The sequence below is a fragment of the Crinia signifera genome, chromosome 11, assembly GCF_055691185.1.
Source record: "Crinia signifera chromosome 11, ASM5569118v1, whole genome shotgun sequence".
In the NCBI taxonomy this organism is placed as follows: Eukaryota; Metazoa; Chordata; class Amphibia; order Anura; family Myobatrachidae; genus Crinia; species Crinia signifera.
In genome coordinates this window covers 2,113,842-2,137,570 of record NC_139227.1, presented here as the reverse complement: position 1 = coordinate 2,137,570, position 23,729 = coordinate 2,113,842, and the positions used below count along the sequence as shown (strand labels likewise).

At 47.5% G+C, this 23,729-nt stretch overlaps 1 protein-coding gene across 6 annotated transcripts in view; it reads right to left on the bottom strand.

The window, feature by feature from the left end:
- PACS1 (phosphofurin acidic cluster sorting protein 1) overlaps positions 1-11,541 on the bottom strand; it is a 50,381-nt gene extending 38,840 nt beyond the window's left edge. For 2 of the 6 annotated variants that reach the window (XM_083164186.1, XM_083164187.1), the window contains exons 1-4: positions 10,869-11,541; positions 6,008-6,095; positions 3,926-4,015; positions 2,567-2,692 (exon numbers count right to left, since the gene is read on the bottom strand). In XM_083164186.1, coding sequence (XP_083020312.1) covers positions 2,567-2,692; positions 3,926-4,015; positions 6,008-6,095; positions 10,869-11,050 — 486 coding nt within the window. In that variant the 5' untranslated portion in view covers positions 11,051-11,541. Of the gene's footprint in view, positions 1-2,566; positions 2,693-3,925; positions 4,016-6,007; positions 6,096-10,861 lie in introns of all 6 variants that reach the window. The other 4 variants (XM_083164183.1, XM_083164182.1, XM_083164184.1 and 1 more) reach the window with 4 other exon arrangements.
- Between the last annotated feature and the right edge of the window lie 12,188 nt (positions 11,542-23,729).

The window sequence follows — 23,729 nt, the reverse complement described above, 5'->3', positions numbered from 1 at the left end:
GTACATGGGACACGCTCACATACTCTATGCAGTGGTTGGGGCAGTACATGGGACACGCTCACATACTGTATGCAGTGGTTGGGGCAGTACATGGGACACGCTCACATACTGTATGCAGTGGTTGGGGCAGTTCATGGGACACGCTCACATACTGTATGCAGTGGTTGGGGCAGTACATGGGACACGCTCACATACTGCATGCAGTGGTTGGGGCAGTTCATGGGACACGCTCACATACTGCATGCAGTGGTTGGGGCAGTTCATGGGACACGCTCACATACTGCATGCAGTGGTTGGGGCAGTACATGGGACACGCTCACATACTGTATGCAGTGGTTGGGGCAGTTCATGGGACACGCTCACATACTGTATGCCAGGGGTGGGGAACCTCCGACCCGCGGGCCGGATACGGCCCCCGCACCCAGTATGTCCGGCCCGCCCGTCTATAGTACTGTAAAGTACAGCCACCCGCACTAATTTATCAGCCGCCAGCCCGCCTATATCACATACTGAACCAGCCGCCCGCACGGATAATCTGGACGGCTGCTGCTGCTGCCGCCGGGGAGACGTGAGGAGGACGCGCCCGCCAATCACATTGGCTGTGGAAGTGATGCGCCGACAGTGATTGGCGGGCGTGATGCGGGCTGTAGGGAGGGGGACTCGCGAAGTTTGAGATGCGCCCGCCATGCACTGTATGGGCGGGAGCATTGGAGTTCAAAGTCTGTCAGAGGCTGTACAGCGGCCGCAGCAGCCATCACGCTGTGCTGCCGCAGCTAAATCAGTATAAACTTAAAAAGGTAAATGCCGCTCCTCTAACCCTCCCCTCCCCAGTGATTGACAGATCCAGGGGTTGTCATTTACCCCTGGATTCACCCCCAAACAGGTTTATGTGATTATGTCTGATTATCATAATCAGACATAATCACATTAACCTCTTTGGGGGTGACACCCTCCCCCTTCCTCCACACTGCAGGGCTTCCGTCAGAATGGGGCGTGCGAGTGTCTCGTGCGAGCGCTCCCCATTCTGTCGCACTCCGCATGGCGATTCCAACGCTAATGAGAGCGGCTCCATCTCTATGTTATGAAATGTCCCTAGCACGTTTAGTGACAGACTAAGGGGGATATTCAATCTCCGGCGAGCACCTCCCATCGGGGAGATGCCCGCCCTGCCCTATTCAATGCTGTCCTCCCCGACAGCATTGAGCAGGGTATCTCGGCAGAACGAGCCCGACATCACAAGCTGTCAGGCTCATTCTGCCGAGAACAGCCGGCTTGAGCTCGCCTCTTCCCGGCCGCAACTCGCGGCCACGCCCCCTTCTCGCTCCCCAGCGGACGGGACATTGAATCCCACCTGCATGTTCTCGGTCGAGCTGACCAAGAACGGGACTGGGTCACGGCGGTCGAGCAAGCTCGACTGCCGTGACCCTGACATTGAATACCCCCCTTAGTCTTTTTAATCAAATAAACATCTTGCCTTCAAGTCAACGGTTTCTTAACTTACGACTTCCAGGAATAGCACAAGCGAAGGGCCGATCTGGTTGGAGCCCAGCCACCTTTGGTACGCTACAACGCCTGGTTAATGGTCAATGACCAGTGGGGGTCAAATAACGCCTGTCAGTAGGTGTGTTAGGAATGTGTGATAGATTGGGGAGGGCAGCGAGGGCCTGTCCGGTCACATGCTCTCTTCCGGAGACAATAAGTATTGTGTTAGCATGTGCATAGTCTCCTACAACGTTTGCTGTATACATTTTTACTATCTACTTCCACCTATGCTCCACATTATAATTAAATTAGCACTGAAAAAACAAGGAAGTTTGTGTCATGTGTCAGAGATGCAGGAAGACGTACAGTGAAAGGTACAAAGTCATCAGAAATACTTCTGTAGATGCAATGTAATCAGCAGTCTGGATTAACCGGTCAGCGAACAAGATTTACAAATGGCAAAGGCTCTGCTTCAAAATAGGCAAGGGGTCGATCATACATTAGCACTGCACATGGGCCCTTATTCTGGTTCACTCGCAAACCATGTGCACTGCAGGGGGGCAGATGTAACTTGTGCAGAGAGAATAAGATTTGTAATATGAAGTAGACAGACCACTTGGATAGGATTTAGCTTGGATCTCATTAGACGATATAGAAGCATTCTCATTTATAAACAAATAGCAAACATTCACCGCCAAGAACTAAACAGAATTGTTCATAGCCTACAATGAGAGGACTGCAAATGATTAATAGAACCAAGTTCTGGTATGGGATTGCCATGTACTGGGAAAGATCTGACCAAGTAATCTCTAGTGTCTGTTTATTTGCACTGCGTTATTAGGGAATTAAGGCTGTGAACTCAATGGGACAGGAACTGACGAATTACATATATTATCCGTAACAGTGTGTAACCTGGTGCTGCTATATAAAATAATGATGATAATAAAGATAACTATTATTATTAGCATAATATAACAAATAATAAATACCCTTGTGGATGTCACTTTGCATTATTTACACTAATCTAGTTCAGCAATAAATGGTGGTGAATATTGTCACATATCTGTCATTGTTCTGGTCTCACCTCTGCCATATTAATTACTCCTACAGCCAGGCTCTTATACCCCAGGATAGTTCGGTTCTTGTATCTTTTTCTTCTTTGCAACATGATCTGTAAGCGATTAGCATTCCGCTTTAAGAAGTGCGGATACTATAGATGGAAGAGGGACAGGAGAAACGCATAAGTCAATTCTTAGGGACACACATTTGCCAATATGGAATCTTCTCCTATTATTTTAAATACAAACAAACACACACACACACACACAAAATAACACACACACACACATAAACACACATATTCTATATTGTATGCAGACGGAAACTCATTCAGCTTGGACTACCACCCCTTCCAGATGCCCTTGGGGCACCATCGGATCTATGTACTAAGGGGGTGATTCTGGTTGGTTTTCAAAAGCAAACTCCATCTTTAACGGACAAAACCATGTTCATTGCAGGTGGGGCAGATGTAACATGTGCAGAGAAAGTTGGGAAGAGACAAATGAAACAGATGTTAAAGTACCAGCTAATAAGCTCCTACCTGCCATGTTACAGGCTGTGTTGTGAGATCGGAGGCGGGTGGGATTCAGGCCTGAGGGGTTTTTAAAGGGGCAATCATGTATAAGCATGGCTTTGCCTTATAAATGATTGCATCTTTAAAAAAAGCTCAGCCGGCATCCTGCACACAATAACATCCTGTTCTGTGTGCTGGCGCTTTATCTCTCCCCAAGGCTTAGTACATACACCCCTATGAATGCTAAAGGCCCCCATACACTATACGATTTTGGGATGATTTCATCCGATTTCGGCACTTTGGGCCGATAAGCGGATGAAATCACCCCAAAATCGTAGGTGTAGTCCTAGTAGTCCCATGCTTTGGACTTGAACTTTAGAAATGTTAGTAGCCCACCAGATGAGGGTGTACAAGGGTACAAGGAGGGCCCATATTATCTGGTAAACAAAGACCCTCAGTTTCACTCTATGTAAAGTTACAGCTTGTTACAATTGTTTGGATTACTAGTGTTTATAGTGTATAGAGTGTGCACCAAGTCTCAGCATACCGGCACTTCTTATTATGGTTAGAATTAGAGTGTTCAGTCCAGAAACAACCCCGCCCCCCCTCCCCCCCCAAAAAAAATAAATATAAGAATAAAACATACTTTAACATGCAGACATTGATAATAATAGCATGAAGGAATCATGGCTTATTGTGGTTTGTGAAAGATGTTGCACTAATGTTCTGCATTCAGAGATAAGGACTTTTGTCAAGCAGGAGACAATTTTTTTTTACCATGAAACAAAAGAGAAGGGTAAAGATAAGATAACAATAAGCACATTTACATTGCATGTCAGAAAGGGGAAGGAAGGGAAGGCATTGCGTTACCTGCAGAGAGAATGTTAGCTGCAGTTCAGTCTCAGAAACCGCACTAGCCGGCAGAGATATCTCATTTGATCGCAAAATTCTTTTTGAGCCCTGTAAATGAAGAGGGATTATTTGTCAGCCAGGACACTAGCATGCACTGATTTCAGAACACTGAACAGGTTTTTAATAAAAATATTTTTTTTCATTGATTATATCTTACTATTAATTCAATATAGAACAACAAAGCCAGAAAAAAGGCAGGGGGTTTTAAACATAGTTCTGATATGTGAGTTAACCAGATTCTGTTCTGTTTGAGCTATTCTGCCTGTCAGCAATACATACATTTAGAATAATACCTTTTTCCTCATGGGCCTATACACGTAGCGCCCCTGCTGAGCGTTCTGATTGCTCATAACGCTGAGCAAGATCACTCAGCACACAGCTATGTGCCAGCACTGTGTGACAAATGATCTGTCAGGGCCAGTGTTCTCCAATGGCCCTAACCCCAGCGATTAACTTGATTTATCCAGTACACTGGGCCACACATCGCTATTGCTATGTCCCTACACACGGGGCGATATAGGGGCATGTTCTAAGCAAAGGAGTATCAGGCCCAATGCTGAATATGACCCTCAGCATCACCCTGGATGATGGACATCACACAGTCATTTAGTGCCCCTAAGTAATCAAATTACAGGTTGAGTATCCCATATCCGAATTATTCCGAACACCATACATTCCAGAAAGTGACAAAAAAAATTTTTTTTTGCTAAAAACTCACTGGGGGACATTTGTAACCGCAGTACTGGGGACATGATACGTAACTGTCACCACTGGGGACATGATGTGTAACTGGCACTACTGAGGACACGATGTGTAACTGGGCACTACTGGGGACACGATATGTAACTGGGCACTACTGGGGACACGATATGTAACTGGCACTACTGGGGACATGATGTGTAACTGGGCACTACCGGGGACACGATGTGTAACTGGGCACTACCGGGGACACGATGTGTAACTGGCACTACTGGGGACACGATATGTAACTGGCACTACTGAGGACATAAAGTGTAACTGGCACTACTGAGGACATGATATGTAACTGGGCACTACTGGGGACATGATATGTAACTGGGCACTACTGGGGACATGATACTGTATGTAACTGGCCCTTTTGGGGACATGATATGTAACTGGCACTACTGGGGACATGATATGTAACTGGCACTACTGAGGACATGATATGTAACTGGCACTACTGGGGACATGATATGTAACTGGCACTACTGGGGACATGATATGTAACTGGCACTACTGAGGACATGATATGTAACTGGCACTACTGGGGACATGATATGTAGCTGGCACTACTGGGGACATGATACTGTATGTAACTGGCACTTTTGGGGACATGATATGTAACTGGCACTACTGGGGACATGATATGTAACTGGCACTACTGAGGACATGATATGTAACTGGCACTACTGGGGACATGATATGTAACTGGCACTACTGAGGACATGATATGTAACTGGCACTACTGAGGACATGATGTGTAACTGGCACTACTGGGGACATGATATGTAGCTGGCACTACTGGGGACATGATACTGTATGTAACTGGCACTTTTGGGGACATGATATGTAACTGGCACTACTGGGAACATGATATGTAACCGACACTACTGAGGACATGATATGTAACTGGCACTATATATGTGCAAGACAATGATTGCTTGGCATTCACATTCAGTACCTGAGATAGGACACAAATTTTGTTTCATGTTTTGAAACCTTGTTTTTTGAACAAATAAAATATATTTGTGTGTATTTCAGGTGTTTGATGTGTTTATACAGCATAAATGCAAGATACTTCAAAGTACATCATTGAAATATTAAAATATTCCGAAATACTGAATAATCCGTCATCCAAATTTCTCCTGGTCCAGCATTGTGGATACGGGATACCAAACCTGTATTACTGCCCGATTATAAATAAAATGCTAAGTCCTATATTATAAGTAATATGATAACTAGTGCCCTTGTTATAAATAATATAATCAGCGCATACAGTAAAAGGTTTATCATATTCACCTGAAGCTTTACGGCAATAACAACGGATGGCAAGTCTTTATCTAGGTCTTTCAACATAATAAGTTTCCGTAGAGTCAGAGAAAAAAGCCTGGAAAGTAAAAATACATTGACATTAAACCAACTTCTACCGTACTTTTACTGCTAGCCGATTGTACCCCCAGAAAAGTTTATTTCCTATGAAGTCCTCAGGAGCTGCCATAAGGCAATGTACAATGGTACATCCTTACTAGTGTAAGAATGCTGTGGAAGAACAGTTTGAATGGTTTCTTAGTTTTCCTTAAAATGTATTGGTCTTTACTAGATGTAATAATTCAGATTACTATACATTATAGAGCACTGGTCTTATTTTGAGACAGTATTTCAGTGAGATTGGGAATGCAACACCTCTGCTAGCGGTACTGAAGAGGGCGTGAAGAGGGCGTGCACTGCTACATCTGAGTGCTGTCAGAAACTTGGCCTACATTCAAATTATTATCACAGCTCTGATGTTTCTTTGTTTTCCATGTTATTTAACAGTAAGTAATGGAAGTACAGTGCAAATGTGATAGGAGGTAAATAGTTTTTTTTTTTTTTCACAATGGCCACAGAAAGAGCGTGCACAGATTACCAATACATTGTTCTTTAGTCCAGCCTCAGAAAGATTGAATTCATGGAAATCAACACTACATTTAAGAGATTCTCCATAACACTTCGGGAGTTCACCTGTATTTTTAGGGGTATATTCAATGCCATACCGGCAAGCTATGATGGTGAGCAGTGCCTATTGCTCACCTTCATAGCCCGCCATCAGTATTCAACCCACTCCCTGCACTCGCTGTTCCGAGTGGCCGGTAAGGGTGTTAAACAGCGAGGATGGCTTGCTTTGGCAATCCTCGCTGAACACAAGCCATCCTCGCCATAACAAAACCTCGCCGGCCGCATTGAATATACCCCGTAAAGCGGGAATCATTTAAAATGCAAAACCATGTTGGGTTTTACTTTTAAATGATTGCTGCTTTAAAATAAAGGCAGACTTGCTGGAATCTCCACAAGCCTTGCAGAGCATTACATAAGCCCCCTGACTTGAAGGGGAGAGTATTACACTCGGCATGAAATTCAACTTGGAAGTCCTGGAAATGGAACTGGGTAAAATCTACCATGTAGAAAGTGGACAACATCTTCCCTAGAACTTTAATTCATGGATGCACAGAGACTCTCGGTTAATGGAAGGATTGAATCAATGTCTGTAGCCGCACAATTCTTGTTCCAGGAAAGAAAACGTGTTGAACCGGTGCGCCCAGTAAAACAGCTGGACATGTGCCAGTTGGTGATCCACCCGATTGAAGTAGCTGAATCATTAGCGAACGATGTTCTTTCAGAGTGACTTCCAATTTTGTTGCCAGGAAAAGATTGTACAAGTATGGAATATTCTGTAGACCATGAAGCTGTAGGCCAACTTCCATCACAAACATCACATTGGGGAACACCCAAGGAGCTGTCAACTACCCAATGCCCTACATGGGAAGTGGTCCAAGAGGACAACGAATTACAGAAACTTCAGGTTTTCCACCAAAACTGGCATATGAAGTTATGAATCCCTGACCTTCAGGTGCAAGGAAGTTCCCGGTTCCAGGGAATGCTGACTGAACCAGCCACACTCCATTTTAACTTTGGGGACCTGGATATTAATATTCAGGGATTTCAATTGAGTCGGCACCAGAAAGAACCATCTGATTGTCCTGCAAGGAAGAGTGTTGATTATTATTAACCCGGGGGCCGTCCAGCACAGAGCACAGCCAGCCCGGACACCAATCGTCCAGACCATGCCCCTGTAACAGTTTGTCCCCGACGCTACTTACATTTCGATAAAAGTGCTCATGATAATTATCTGCAATGTTTAGGAATCTGCTGGCTTACTGATCGCCCTAGTCAGCTGACTGTTGTGGGAAGATTTATGTTGGGATAATGTGTGTGATATTAATCTTTATGTCCACAACAAACCAACTATGCAATTACCAGCTTGTGCCATGTGTTACATATATTACAGCAATTTGAATAGAATGTTTATAATTATACTATATACACATTCGCATCATTTGAAGTTCACTCTATTATGGTTTTTTCCCCTTTCTCTCTGCATATTGCTGCTATCTATCGCCCACCTGGGCTTCCCAAACCTAAATTTCTGGAAGATTTCTCTCCCTGGCTTCCCCTCTTCTTATCCTCTGACATCTCCACCATCATCCTGGGTGACTTCAATATTGCTATTAACAGCCCACACTCTCCACATTCTTCCAACTGTAAGATTGCCAGCACCTGTGGTGACACCTTTTTTATCAGTTACCTAGCTCCCCACAGGTGCTGGCAATCATACATTATCCATACCTCCCAGCATGCCCCTCTCCAGGAGGACACAATGCTCTGTTCCTGGGCTTCCCTGGTAATGTATGATTGCCAGCACCTGTGGTGACACCTTTCTTATCAGTTACCTAGCTCCCCACAGGTGATGGCAATCATACATTATCCATACCTCCCAGCATGCCCCTCTCCAGGAGGACACAATGCTCTGTTCCTGGGCTTCCCTGGTAATGTATGATTGCCAGCACCTGTGGTGACACCTTTCTTATCAGTGACCTAGCTCCCCACAGGTGCTGGCAATCCTACATTATCCATACGTCCCAGCATGCCCCTCTCCAGGAGGACACAATGCTCTGTTCCTGGGCTTCCCTGGTAATGTATGATTGCCAGCACCTGTGGTGACACCTTTCTTATCAGTGACCTAGCTCCCCACAGGTGCTGGCAATCATACATTATCCATATCTCCCAGCATGCCCCTCTCCAGGAGGACACAATGCTCTGCTCCTGGGCTTCCCTGGTAATGTAGGATTGCCATCACCTGTGGTTACACCTTTCTTATCAGTTGCCTAGCTCCCCACAGGTGCTGGCAATCCTACATTATCCATACCTCCCAGCATGCCCCTCTCCAGGAGGACACAATGCTCTGCTCCTGGGCTTCCCTGGTAATGTATGATTGCCAGCACCTGTGGTGACACATTTCTTATCAGTTATGCCCCTTTCAGACCGCACTTTTAAAACGGTAAATTGCCGTTTTTTTACCGTTTTAAAACGGTAATGTGTGCGGTCTGAAAGGTCCAGTCCCACTTAACCGGTTAGAAAATGCAGTTTTTTCTAACCGGTTAAAATGCAGGGTCCTACCCGTTTCTGAACCGGTATTTTAGCCAAAAAATCGGCTCAGAAACGGTATTTAGGACCCAGCCAATGAGCTGGGTCCTAAATTCAGCACAGTGAATACTTAATGAGCGCTCATTAAGTATTCACAGCACTGGAGCCCCCCCCCCCGCGCGTGTCGACACCCCCCGCGCGCGTGTCGACGCCCCCCGCGCGTGTCGGCGCCCCCCCCGCGTGTCGACCCCCCCCGCGCGTGTCGACGGCCCCCCCGTGTCGACTTACCCCGTGCCGGTATCTCCGTTGTGGTTCCCGGCACTGCAGCTCAGTATGCTCGGAAAGCACTTATGAAAAAAGTGTCTTTCAGAAAATGGCTGCCCCCATACGGAAGACAGTTTTTTTAAACTGGGTTTCCTATGGGGCAGCCATTTTCTGGAAGACACTTTTTTCATAAGTGCTTTCCGAGCATACTGAGCTGCAGTCCACAACGGAGGTACCGGCACGGGGTAAGTCGACACGGGGGGGGGCGCCGACATGCGGGGGGGTGGGGGGGGCGTCGACACGCGCGGGGGGCGTCGACACGCGCGGGGGGCGTCGACATGCGCTCGGTCGACACGCGAGGGGGGGGGGGAGCTGCACGGAGGGGAGTGCTGAAGGCTGCACTGGCTTTAACCCTGTATTTGGAAAGCTTCCAAAAACGGGTCTGCCAGTGTCAAAAAATCGGCACTTAAACGGTAATATACCGTTTAAGTGCTGCGGTCTGAAAGGGGTTTTATCTGGCAGACCCGTTTTTGGAAACGTTTCCAAATACAGGGTCAAAGCCAGTTATGCGGTCTGAAAGCAGCATTACCTAGCTCCCCACAGCTGCTGGCAATCCTACATTATCCATACCTCCCAGCATGCCCCTCTCCAGGAGGACACAATGCTCTGTTCCTGGGCTTCCCTGGTAATGTATGATTGCAAGCACCTGTGGTGACACCTTTCTTATCAGTGACCTAGCTCCGCACAGGTGCTGGCAATCATACATTATCCATACCTCCCAGCATGCCCCTCCCCAGGAGGACACAATGCTCTGCTCCTGGGCTTCCCTGGTAATGTAGGATTGCCAGCACCTGTGGTGATACCTTTCTTATCAGTTGCCTAGCTCCCCACAGGTGCTGGCAATCCTACATTATCCATACCTCCCAGCATGCCCCTCTCCAGGAGGACACAATGCTCTGCTCCTGGGCTTCCCTGGTAATGTATGATTGCCAGCACCTGTGGTGACACCTCTCTTATCAGTTACCTAGCTCCCCACAGGTGCTGGCAATCCTACATTATCCATACCTCCCAGCATGCCCCTCTCCAGGAGGACACAATGCTCTGTTTCTGGGCTTCCCTGGTAATGTATGATTGCCAGCACCTGTGGTGACACCTCTCTTATCAGTTACCTAGCTCCCCACAGGTGCTGGCAATCCTACATTACCAGGGAAGCCCAGGAACAGAGAGAGCATTGTGTCCCCCTGGAGAGGGTCAGGTAGGCAAGCATGGATCCGGTGCCATTGTATGCAGCTGCTCTGACTATGCCCTGTCCATCCATCCTCATCCCCTCCACACACTGTAACTCAGTCGTACATGAATGCAATGATTTCCCCAACTCCTCCCGCCTATTCCGCTGCAGGTGTGAATGACATCACAGTACGTGCTTACGTCACACCTGGGTACGCAGGCCGCACTGCCTCTGTCTGTCTCCCAGGTCGCGTATAAGTTCATGCGAACAGGGCCTCCTGCGGCCGGGGCGGGGCCTGTAACGGGAACGTCACCGCTGAGGGAGGACCCCCCCGGTGTGGAGATGACGGTGGCCCCCGAGGGCCCCGTACTCACGGAGCGCTCGGACATGGCGAAGAGAGTGAGCGCAGAGGAGACTGAAGCAGCGGCCAATCACGGGCGGAGGAGGAGCGCTCGTGGAGGGGCGGGACGCGACCAATCACAGATGAGCGTGCCTTGTAACACGCGCCCTCTCTCCTTGCCACCAATCAGCGCTGCCTGGAGATGTTTACGGGCGAGGCTTCCTTCCTTGACGTCATCGCTGTGCTGACCAATCAGGGTGCAGGCTGGTAGTTTGTTGTTGCAGTCAGAATCGGTGACCGGAACCGTGTGTTGTAGATGGTGCGCTGCAGTGCCGCATCCTGAGCGGTGTGTGGCGCCGGTATAATACGCCGTGGGGTCAGAGGCGGCTGTCTGACCTTTCCTTGTTTACAGGTGCCCGCATTTAGCGCCAATACTGGAGCAGGCGCAGTCCCTTATCTATGCTGGCGGCTGTGCATCTGTGTACATGGCCGCCACCACCAGGAACGCCCGGCACCTTCCCGACACCGATCGCAGCAGTATTTGTATGCAGACACTCGTGTACGCAGTGCTATTGTGTAGCCAATAGGGTCAGGACAGGAAATCTGGGAAGGAGCAGAGTGGGCGGGGATATGGGCGGAGCTTTTGTGGGTGTGGGGCTTGAAATTGATGCATTGAATTTTACAAAAAAAAATTTTAAATGTCAAGTAAGACTCACAGAGAGGGTACTGTGGTACTGGCAGAGGGGGATAGAGGAGGACTGGCAGAGAGGGTACTGTGGTACTGGCAGGGGGGATAGAGGAGGACTGGCAGAGAGGGTACTGTGGTACTGGCAGGGGGGATAGAGGAGGACTGGCAGAGAGGGTACTGTGGTACTGGCAGGGGGGATAGAGGAGGACTGGCAGAGAGGGTACTGTGGTACTGGCAGGGGGGATAGAGGAGGACTGGCAGAGAGGGATAGAGGAGGACTGGTAGAGGGGGATAGAGGAGGACTGGCAGAGAGGGGTACTGTGGTACTGGCAGAGGGGATAGAGGAGGACTGGCAGAGAGGGATAGAGGGGTACTGGCAGAGGGGGATAGAGAAGGACTGGCAGAGAGGGGTACTGTGGTACTGGCAGAGGGGGATAGAGGAGGACTGGCAGAGAGGGATACTATGGTAATGGCAGAGGGGGATAGAGGAGGACTGGCAGAGAGGGTACTGTGGTACTGGCAGGGGGGATAGAGGAGGACTGGCAGAGAGGGATAGAGGAGGACTGGTAGAGGGGGATAGAGGAGGACTGGCAGAGAGGGTACTGTGGTACTGGCAGAGGGGGATAGAGGAGGACTGGCAGAGAGGGGTACTGTGGTACTGGCAGAGGGGGATAGAGGAGGACTCACAGAGAGGGTACTGTGGTACTGGCAGAGGGGGGTAGAGGAGGACTGGCAGAGAGGGGTACTGTGGTACTTGCAGAGGGGGATAGAGGAGGACTGGCAGAGAGGGTACTGTGGTACTGGCAGAGGGGATAGAGGAGGACTGGCAGAGGGGGATAGAGGAGGACTGGCAGAGAGGGGTACTGTGGTACTGGCAGAGGGGGATAGAGGAGGACTCGCAGAGAGGGGTACTGTGGTACTGGCAGAGGGGGATAGAGGAGGTCTGGCAGAGAGGGGTACTGTGGTACTGGCAGAGGGGGATAGAGAAGGACTGGCAGAGGGGGGTACTAGCAGAGGGGGATAGAGGAGGACTGGCAGAGGGGGATAGAGGAAGACTCGCAGAGAGGGTACTGTGGTAATGGCAGAGGGGGATAGAGGAGGACTGGCAGAGAGGGTACTGTGGTATTGGCAGAGGGGGATAGAGGAGGACTCGCAGAGAGGGGTACTGTGGTACTGGCAGAGGGGGATAGAGGAGGACTCGCAGAGAGAGGTACTGTGGTACTGGCAGAGGGGGATAGAGGAGGACTCGCAGAGAGGGGTACTGTGGTACTGGCAGAGGGGGATAGAGGAGGACTCGCAGAGAGAGGTACTGTGGTACTGGCAGAGGGGGATAGAGAAGGACTGGCAAAGAGGGTACTGTGGTACTGGCAGAGGGGGATAGAGGAGGACTGGCAGAGGGGGATAGAGGAGGACTGGCAGAGAGGGGTACTGTGGTACTGGCAGAGGAGGGTAGAGGAGGACTGGCAAAGAGGGTACTGTGATACTGGCAGATGGGGATAGAGGAGGACTGGCAGAGGGGGATAGAGGAGGACTCGCAGAGAGGGGTACTGGCAGAGGGGGATAGAGGAGGACTGGCAGAGGGGGATAGAGAAGGACTCGCAGAGAGGGTACTGTGGTACTGGCAGAGGGGGATAGAGGAGGACTAGCAGAGACGGGTACTGTGGTGCTGGCAGAGGGGGGTAGAGGAGGACTGGCAGAGGGGGATAGAGGAGGACTGGCAGAGAGGGATAGAGGAGGACTGGCAGAGAGGGTACTGTGGTACTGGCAGAGGAGGATAGAGGAGGACTGGCAGAGGGAGGGACAGGAATAGTGGCAGCTGGAAAATATTCCCCTCCCAGTGCAATATGCCAATTACACATTATACCACACGGAATGAGCCATAATTCACATTACACCACACGGTATGAGCTAAAATTGACATTATGCCAATCAGAATGAGACAAAAATGCCATATGTGTATTCACACAAGATCAAGCTTTCTGTGTGTAACCCCCTTCATCAGGACGCAATCCTACAGGAGATCCTCAATACCGGTGATGTCACCCATGCACCGGCACAATGCATGGCTGGGACCGATTTAGATGATCAGAGGTGCAAGGCCGCCGCAGCGATGTGTTTCCTAGGCTGGCGGCAGCAGGCGGCTGTGGGATACATTTTGCTGTTGGCCTGGAGCATATTCCGGAACGTCATTCCTGATGACGGATTTTAAGGATGTTTTGTGCCTGCTCAATTGCATATAATCGGCATGACCGTTGGATTGCAGGTGACAGAGGGGTAGATGTATGAAGCAATGATAAGGGAGGAGAAGTGATAAAGTGCCTAGTACTTTATCGCCAGCCAATCAGCTCCTGACTGTTCAGTTACAGTTGGGAACTGATTGGGCGGTGATAAAGTACCAGACACTTTATCACTTCTCCTCCCTTATCACTGCTTCATACATCTACCCCTGGGATCAGGCCCTGTGTTTCTGAAAGAAAGAAAAAAACTATTCTCTATGAACTGTTAACAGTAATTTAGGGGTAGATGAATGGACAATTAGGGGTATATGCGCTATCCCTGCACGTTATGTCAGGGTATAGCGCATTTCCTGATCTATTATTCCCCGATGCAGGACCCACGGTAACGGTGATACAGGGCAAGTGTCATATCAGCGCAGGTATTAATTAAATAGTACTTCTAATGTGTGAACCGCAGATGTGCACGCTTGTATCGCTGTCATCTTCGCCAACTTGATGTGACACTGCGGATCTCCAGCCTTCCAATGCTCTGCAGCACTTGCTGCTCTTAAGCGTCTTCAAATTAAAACAGCGTATGCACCGAGTAGTTCATAGACAGACCCATCATAGACAATCATATGGTCGACAGTCACAAGGTCACAGTAAAGATGGGCCCCCTTCAGCTCTGGGCGCCATAGCTGCTGCACCTATGGTAGTTACGCCCTTGCTGCAAACTTAAACTTGAGGTTTTATTGACAGGGAACCTCAATAGCAGTGGGTATCAATCTTTTTTCTCAGGACCAGAATGAGCATCAGTAACACTGAGTGTATCAGTCACCAGCAGCACCAGAACAGCTCACATTTTCCAATTCTCCTGTGGATCTTTAAAATGTGACATACACCTATTCCCAGAAAGGCAAAGCCAGCCCTAGGCATACACAAAGTATAGTATATCTGCAGCATATGTAACAATGTCTGGGGTGCTGCATTGGGGGAGGAGTGGGGATACTTACGCTATTCAGGGGATTATGGTAATGAGTTATTTGTCTGCTTGATACAGGTTTTGGGGTCTGTGTTCAGTCTCAGTGGGGGAAGGTGGAGTATTATGTGACGTGGTGGTTTGTCACAATATCATATAGGTCTGGGGGCCACTAGTCTGCTAAGCATATTGAAACCAATGGTTTGCATACAGGTGTAGTGATGTATTAATCCCACCTATTTTGGTGGTGGCCCCACCTACATTTGGTGCTGCTCACATGAGGCCACTTCTAAAATAATTTGTAGGCCAACTATTCCCAATACGCACCTGCCCAGCTCAAATTCACAGTGGTGGTTTTTGGGGCTCTGCTGGCGGGTCTGTTCTTGAGCTGCCAGAGCTGAGTGCCGGCAGCTGCTGGCAGGACAGTTTATTAAGCTGAGCCTGCAGCGGTAGGAAAGTCAGAGGGTGCAAAGCAGCACAGAGATTGGCTGCATATAACAAAGATGTTGCTCTAATCGGGCTGACGCTGGTAGTAGTAAACCTAATGGAGTGGGTGGAGAGAGTCAGCACCAAATCTGCGTCTCGCTGGCTCACCAGGGAGACATGCTCTGGATTTGCCTCCTTCCATTCCCCAATCTGCTGCAGAAGGCTAGGGATCAGAGGCAGGGGTTTGGTATATGGTCCCTACAGTCGGGATCCTGACTGTCATTAGCCTGACGTCAGGATCCCGACTGGCCGGACTCAGACAGTGGGGCGAGCGCACCCTGAGGCAGTGGGTAGGCGGATGGACTTCAGCACCAGACTCTGGCTGCAATAGCAACCCTGAGCCTTTGCAGCAGCCTGCCCCTTCCATGTAATCAAACTAGGTCCAAGGAGCCGTGCATGGAGGACTGCTATTCAGGACTGTGGTCTGGTCACCAGAGTAATGACTTGTTTTTATTGTCATTTGTCCTTTTTCCCCTCCTGTATCCACTTTTGTTTGCCCTTCCTCTCCTCCTGTGTTATAGCCTCTTCTTGTCTCAGCCTGACTGGTGCCTCCCCCCGTCCCACATGGCTGCTACCACTCCTCCTAGTGAAAGCCCCCCTGGACTTACACCCTGGACTTACACTCTGCCTTCCTTGCACTAGCATTGATCCCAGGCTGTATTCTTGTATTCATCCTCTACTTCTATCTATTGTGAATGACCCTGCTGGCCTTGATGATTCCAGGGGGTTGCAGCTTCTCACCCTCTCTCATCGTGCACCTCTGCAGTCTCAGTGTGACCCTTGCTTTGGCTGCCTACCTTTGGGAAGCTCCCCTACCAACATGGCTGACCCTGTTATTACCACCTTTTCCTGGTCTGCTGCAGCCCCCACACTATCCTCCTGCTAGGTGTTTCTGCTTCCCTTGCAGTGTTTATTTCACTTTTCTCCCCATTGTCCTTGGACCTCCTTCCCAATAGCCGCTCCTGTGGATCTCTTCCCCAGATGTGGCCTGTCCCTCTTTGCCTCCTACCGTTTATCTGCTTGACGTGGTGGTGCCTATGCTTCTTCTGTTGGTATGCTTGATGTTGAGTAAGACCATGGGTCTTCAAACTGTGGCCTTCCAGATGTTGTGAAACTACAAATCCCAGCATGCCTTGCAACAGTTTTAACACTCCCATATAGCAAAACTGTGGCAAGGCATGCTAGGATTTGTAGTTTCACAACATCTGGAGGGCCACAGTTTGAAGACCCATGAGTAAGACCATGCTGTCACAGTGGTTGGCTTGTGTCAGGACCAGATAATAGATACTGGGAGTGTACCTGCGCACTGAGTATCCCCTGGTCGGGCTAGCTTCAAAAGCACTTAAATATAGTCTGACTGAACTATATTAAAAAATTGGTTGGCTTGTGTCAGGACCAGACTGCTTTGTGCCAAGATATGAGGCCATTATGCAGGAAGCAGGGCAGCTGCAGCCAAGTACCTTGCTCCCTTCTCAATGCTCTGTATAGGTTACAGCTCTCTCCCCTTTCCTTTATCCTCACTACTTACTCAAATTATTCCTTCTCTTGCTATTTCCCTTCTTTACCATCTTCTGCTATTTCTCCTATATTACTCCTGTATGCTTTGAATGTGGTGCGCCTGGTCATGTATGGCAGGACTGCCGTACATGACCAGGAGAGAGCGGGATGGGAGACAGCCCAGATGGATTCTGGATCTGTAAAAGGAAGGGTAGGAGCAACAACCATGCCAAGAACCTAACATCATTCAGTTTGTGTCCCAATTGTATGGCAGACTAAAGCTGGGTACACATATATACAATCGTCGGGCCTTTCTTCCGTTCTGGGTTGGACGGCGGTTCGATTGTATAGGTGTGTATGCTGTCCCGACTCCCTCTGTACAATCGATAAAGGAAAAAAATGGTCTTGTACGTTCATACTCGGTCGGTGGAAGGTTCAGTGCTGTTTAATATTCATCCGGCCAAACGGGCCCATATCGGAACAAAAGTGCAGTGTGTACTAACGTTCCATCGATATGCTGGCCGTTCTTGCGACTATACTCCCAAAGCTGGAACGCCCATGTGGGCGTTCCATAGCTGCATGATCTCTCCTACAGCACAAGAGGCGTGCACCTCTCCCCATGTATATTTAAAGAAATAATAATATACATGAACCCCATCTTTGTAGCAGGTCGCCGTATCTGTCCCTAGTCACCCTGCCGGCTGCTATAAAGATGGGGTATGCGACTACAGGGTGACTATGGACAGAGCAAGGAAAGAAAAGATTTGTAATGGGATCATTCATTTGTGTTTATTGGACAAATATAGGGCCAGGCTCCCATATACCAGGCTTGACACTCAGTGTATTACTATTATTTCTGCAATAAACTGCTTTATAATAATGTGTCAAGTTATTGTATCACTATTTGTACAGGATATAACTTTGTATCTTTATTCGAATGCATGTATATCAAGCTCCTCCAAGAGTCTTCTAGATGTAGTATTAATAACATGTTAGCTGAAAAAATATATACACACAAGGGGAACTGAGACTTTATGGTGTACTTTTATCTCTCCCAGCGTTGCTCTCAATCAGCAACCTGGTGCACCTTGTCTCGGTATTGGGCCTTTTGGATCAAAGTTCCTACAAAAGGACACTTACTACAAAGAGATATGATGTCCTGCAGTGAATGGAGTGCTGATTATATATGATTCCTGCAGTCAGCCGGCAGGGTGACTATGGACAGATACGGCAAACTGCTATAAATACGGGGTACGCGACTACAGTCAGCCAGCAGGGTGTCTATGGACAGATACCACAAACTAACTGTAGTCGGGTACCCCGTCTTTATAGCAGTTTGCCGTATCTGTCCAGAGTCACCCTGCCGGCTGACTGTAGTCGCGTACCCCGTCTTAATAGCAGTTTGCCGTATCTGTCCATAGTCACCCTGCCGGCTGACTGTAGACACGTACCCCGACTTTTGTTTAGGTTCTGTGCTCATGCCTCTTTGTTTTGGTATGCCCTTAACCCGGCCCATTATGATAATTTTGTTTATATATATATATCGTGTCAATAGCCCAAATCGAGAGAGTGTGTACAGTGGTACAATCTTTTTCTTGCGACTGTTTAGACGGGAGTACATCGGACATCGCAAGTAAAATTGTACAGGTGTGTACGTGCGTATCGGCTGTTGTTTGTGGGCGGTCCGTTGTGTCTATGGTCGGTCGAATGGTCACAAGAAAACAGGGATTGTATAGATGTGTACCCAGCTTAAAGCAGATTGTGCCACTCCTGAATGAACATATGAAAATGGCTCAGCAGCATCAAAAACATAGTTATGACATCACCGCAGGCAACTGGTCTTTTAAACAAAGAGACAAGGTGCTAGTGCCTGTGCCCACTACTGAAAGCAATATGTATGCTCAACGGCAGGGCCCATATGAGATCATAGAGGCAGTGGGGCCAGTCACTTACAAGGTTCAGCTGGAGAGTTGAAGGAACGAGGTACATATCTACCATGTAATTGTTAACACCTTGGAAGTAAAGTGCCAGTCAGCCCTCTTCGGTGACAGAAAAAGGTCCCAGAATGCCAGTTACCCATTGAAGTCACCCTTAATACTTGTCAGAAATAGGAGGTGGCAAAGTTGGTGGCTGCCATTACAGGAAAGACACAGATCATCCACCATGATGTTGTGACTCCACCCAGGGTGGTCATTAAACAAAGGCCATATTGCATACCTGAGGCAAAGTGGACTTCGGTAAAGCAAGAGGTGGAGGAGATGATACCCATAGAGAGATCAACCAGCGAGCGGGATAACCCCATTATCTTTGTACCTAAGTCTTTGGATGCTTTAGGATTCTGCAATGACTTTCATAACGTAAATCAAGTTTCTCACTTACCCTATGCCCTGGGTTGATGAGCTAGTGGAAAATTTAGCAAAGAGTATTTACCACTCTTGATTTAACAAATGGGTATTGGTAGATTCGGTTGACTGAAGCTGCTAAAGCAAAAACAGTCTTCTCTAGGGCTTATTTCAGTATACAGTATTTGGTATACATGGTGCCCCAGCAACATTGCGGAGAGCTATGAATAAGTTGATGTGGCATCACAGGGAATATGCGGCTGTATATTTAGATGAGATCGTCATCTTTAGCTCTGACTGGGAGTCACACCTACTGATGGTAGAGGAAATATTAAAGTCCCTACGGGATTTATCGCCAACCCTGAGAAGTGTGCATTGGTATGGTGGAGGCAAAGTATTTGGGGTACATTGTAGGCAGAGGACAAGTTAAACCTCAGCCTAGTAAGGTAGAAGCAGTCCGCACATGGTCTAAACCTAAATGTAAGTCATAACTGAGGACATCTCTTGGTCTGGTCAGGTATTAACGCAGGTTCTTACGGGATTTTGTCACTGGAGCGGTTCCAATAACTGAATGTTTAAGGGTCTAAAAGTGGACAACACATACATATAGAAAATACAGACATAGACATAAGCAGACAGATAGTGAGGTGCCACAGCTACATTATTCTATCATATGTACAGTATGTTAGACAAGTTAAAACAGACCAAAAGGTATACTGGAGAAGCTGCGTAATGGGACCTAGATATATACAGACAATAGCACAGCTCAGGTGCAACAGTGTGCATGGCCAGACTAGACAGACCAGCCCATTGTCTAGAGCTGCCATTTAAGTTTGAGGTGAGGCATCATCCAGGGAAACAGCACCTCAGTGCAGATGCCCTTTCCAGAAGGTTTGTAGGTCCTGATCCTCCAAGCAACTATGGTGAAGCTAGGGGAAGAGGAATAGGGCGAGGTAAGTGACCTATGGAAAGTGGCAGATGGCTGTGTATCTGGGCAGATGACACAATTAGAGGTGGGTGAGGCAGAGAGCTTGTCTGAGGATTGGTCAAAGCTAAAGGGGAGGAGTGTGGCAGGGACATCATACTTCCACATGAGGTGAATGTTAAAGATGCAAACCCAGGATTTAGAGCAGCAACAGCAGGGCTAGTGAGATCCGGTCCTGGTTTTCAGATGTATTGTAAATCACTGTCTAATTAACACCTGTTACTTCCGGTTATATGTTTGTCCAGAGCAGAGGGTCAGTATTCCCAATACCTTTTAGCAGCTCGGCAATGGGCTGGGGGAATGTGATTAGGTTCGGGGATCCCTGGAGAACTCCTATTGTGAAGCCTGTGTGTTGCCTGCTGAAACCTACCATTGCTGTAAGTGGTTCGCAACCTGTGTGCCTAGGCGCTTGCAGGGGGTGCCTTGGGGACCAGGATCATTTTATATTATGTATGGGCAATGTAACTGGCAAAACCAGTGCTGGTGACTGTAAATCATTACACATGTGGACCAACAAAAGCAAATCCTGTCCCTCATCACATAACTGATATATAAACACAATGTAATGAAATTTAATACCTTGTTCTGAAATTTCTCCATTAGAAACATTTGGCCTAGGGGTGCCTAGAAAACACTTTGATGCTCTAGGGTGCCGTGAATCAAAAAAGTTTGTGAATCTCTGAGTGTAACCAAAGAATTGCCAAGCTGTTATCCTGGTATGCTGTCTACCTGCTACTAACAAAGAACCAGACTTTGGCCTTTGTTCAGATCTGATCGCAGTACACATTTGTTCTCAAAATGGGCAAAACCATGTGAACTGCAGGTGGGGCAGATGTAACATGTGCAGAGACAGTTCAATTTGGGTGGGGTGTGTTGAAACTGAAATCTAAATTGCAGTGTAAAAATAATGCAGCCAGTATTTACCCTGCATAGAAACAAAATACTGTAACGCACACAAATCTAACTCTCTCTATACATGTTACATCTGCCCCACCTGCAGTGCACATGGTTTTGCCCATTTTGAGAACAAATTTGTACTGCGATCAGATCTGAATAAGGGCCTTTGTTTATATCCAGGCCATGTGAGGAAGACCATTGTATTATATAATACTACTGTGTGGCATCATTTTTTCAATTGGGGAGTATTGTTGTGTGGCAATTCCTCTTCCCAGAAAGAACATTCCCCTTCTTGGTTCGCACATGTTCCCTATTTGAAACATTTTTTATAGGGAGGGGCACAATGCTCTTGTTGGCACAGGACACCCAAATGAGATGTATGGGTGAGGGGTGATCTGTGCTCCTGTTTGCTGCACTATGAGAGGGGGGCTGGGTAAGAGGTGGAACTAGAAGTGGTGCTAGGGTGCACCCGCCAATATCTTACCTAGGGCCATCTCTCCAGCTAAGTAACCTTGAAAACGTAAACCGTTAGGGATCTTGATGATGAGGATTCTAAAACTACTTGTCTGTAAACCTACTGAAGGACACGGCCATAACTAGTCATATGTGACAGGGTACACAGCTGGACATGGAGTCAGTCCCTGCTGGCTAATAAATATGGTCCAGTTGTATACATTGACCCCATTGCATACTGCTTATATCTGTATAGGTTATGTTGACATGGATTCCATGATTTTTTTTAACCTAAATTTCCACACCCCATTTTTCTTTTTCGCATTGTTATGTAATGGGGAGTGAGAGATTCTCTTTTCCCACGATTACTGCTGTGGTGAATGAGTGGGGCTTGGCTTCTGCAGTCTTAAGAAATATGTGGAAGAGGAGTCCTACTAATTGCTTGTTTAACCTGATCATCTCTGGTGTCCGAAAACTGCAGGCCTGACCAGGCATTTAACGTGATGGTCTGCGATACCAGTGCTAGCCTTCATCGGCCTGGCTCTGTAGCAGATTACAGGTATATTTGCAGACTGGACAAATCATTGATGTTCGTGAATTGTCTATGTATTTGCGGATGGCTGTGATTTGTCATTCTCCGATTTGCACAGGGCAGGTTTTCTTTCTCTTTGGGAGGTAACTATGTGCTCGCAGTGTTCTGCAGATCAGGGATCAGGTTAGAATTAAAGGTCCGATATCAGAAATGATTGGTCTACAATCAGATTACTATTTGTCAGCTGTGAATTCCTTACCAAGCACCAATGTACCTTTGAGTTCTATACGTTTTCCTGAGGAAACATTCTATGATTTAGAAAAACATGATCATATACTAGAGAATAAAAGTCTGAAAGTACTTTAATGTATATGGATTTGTGGGGGCCACAAGCGCACCTCCAAATTAGAACGGTTTATAATAGGTGAAGTGGATACATATTACACCCTGTAAATGACTGGGTTTGCTTACGGTGCCTGTTACTTGTAGTACGTCAAGGGTAACGCTACAGTACATATAATGAAGGCAGCTTTATGTCAATCTGACTATGGAAATATATACACAATATAAAATGCCATGAAAAATATTTGTTTGGAGTCCAAAGATTTATTAGAAACATTATAACAGGTCTCTCCTTGGGGCGGGATGTTGTAACATCCGCGGCCCCCTTCGCCGGCTACCGCATTATTAATAACGGCATATGCTATAACATATGCCGTTATTCATGCAAGGGACAGCTCTTGCGGTAAGAGCTGTCCCTTGCGATGCGGCGCCGTTGCTGGACTTCCGGGTCTATGACCCGGGAGTCCGTCTGCGCATGCGCAGACTGACGCGCCGGCCGCAGGGCACGCTGGGAGGGATCCGTGACGGATCCCTCAAACAGCGCTGCGGTAAGAAGCCCATAGGCTTCTGCAGGGATTCGCCAGCTTTAGCTGGCGATTCCCTCCGCAGCGCTGACACTGCGGAGGGGGCATATAGCATATAGAAATGCGGTAGAAACCCCGAAAACGGGGTTTTTACCGCATTTCTGCTATATAGCATCCCGCCCCTTATATTGATTTTTTTGCAGTATTTTTTATCATAAAAAAAAAAAAAGATTCCTACGGATGGTGAGAAACCTAAATCCTAGCAATCGGAGGTAATGACTGTATTGCAGAGGTGAAATACCACTTCTGATACTGGAATATATAAGATTGGAGATACAGATCATCCTAAATGCCCTGTACAAGAAGGATAAACGGTTACAGAGTTACTAACAACACAATATGGCCGATTGCGCGGGATCCAGTTACCAGGAAGTGAGGATACAAAGACCAGCACATACAGCACACGGCAGTTTTGAAATTGGGGGGAAAAAAAATAACAATAATAATTAAAACAGGTGCATTGTTGAGAACAAATGAATATAACATTTTCCGTTTGTAAAGGCTTATCCTATGATAAATGTCCAACTAGAAAGTTACTAGAAAGTTATCAACATAAATAATGAGTCAGTTCTGAACACATATGCCTTGAATACAATCATTGGGGTTATGTGACGGAGGACAAATTCCTGGGTTAAAGCACTTTTCATGTAATAAGGTGCACTACTTTGCTGAATACCCTACAAGGAATTGAGGAGTACATAAAGAATAAAGGGGCAGATGTATTAAG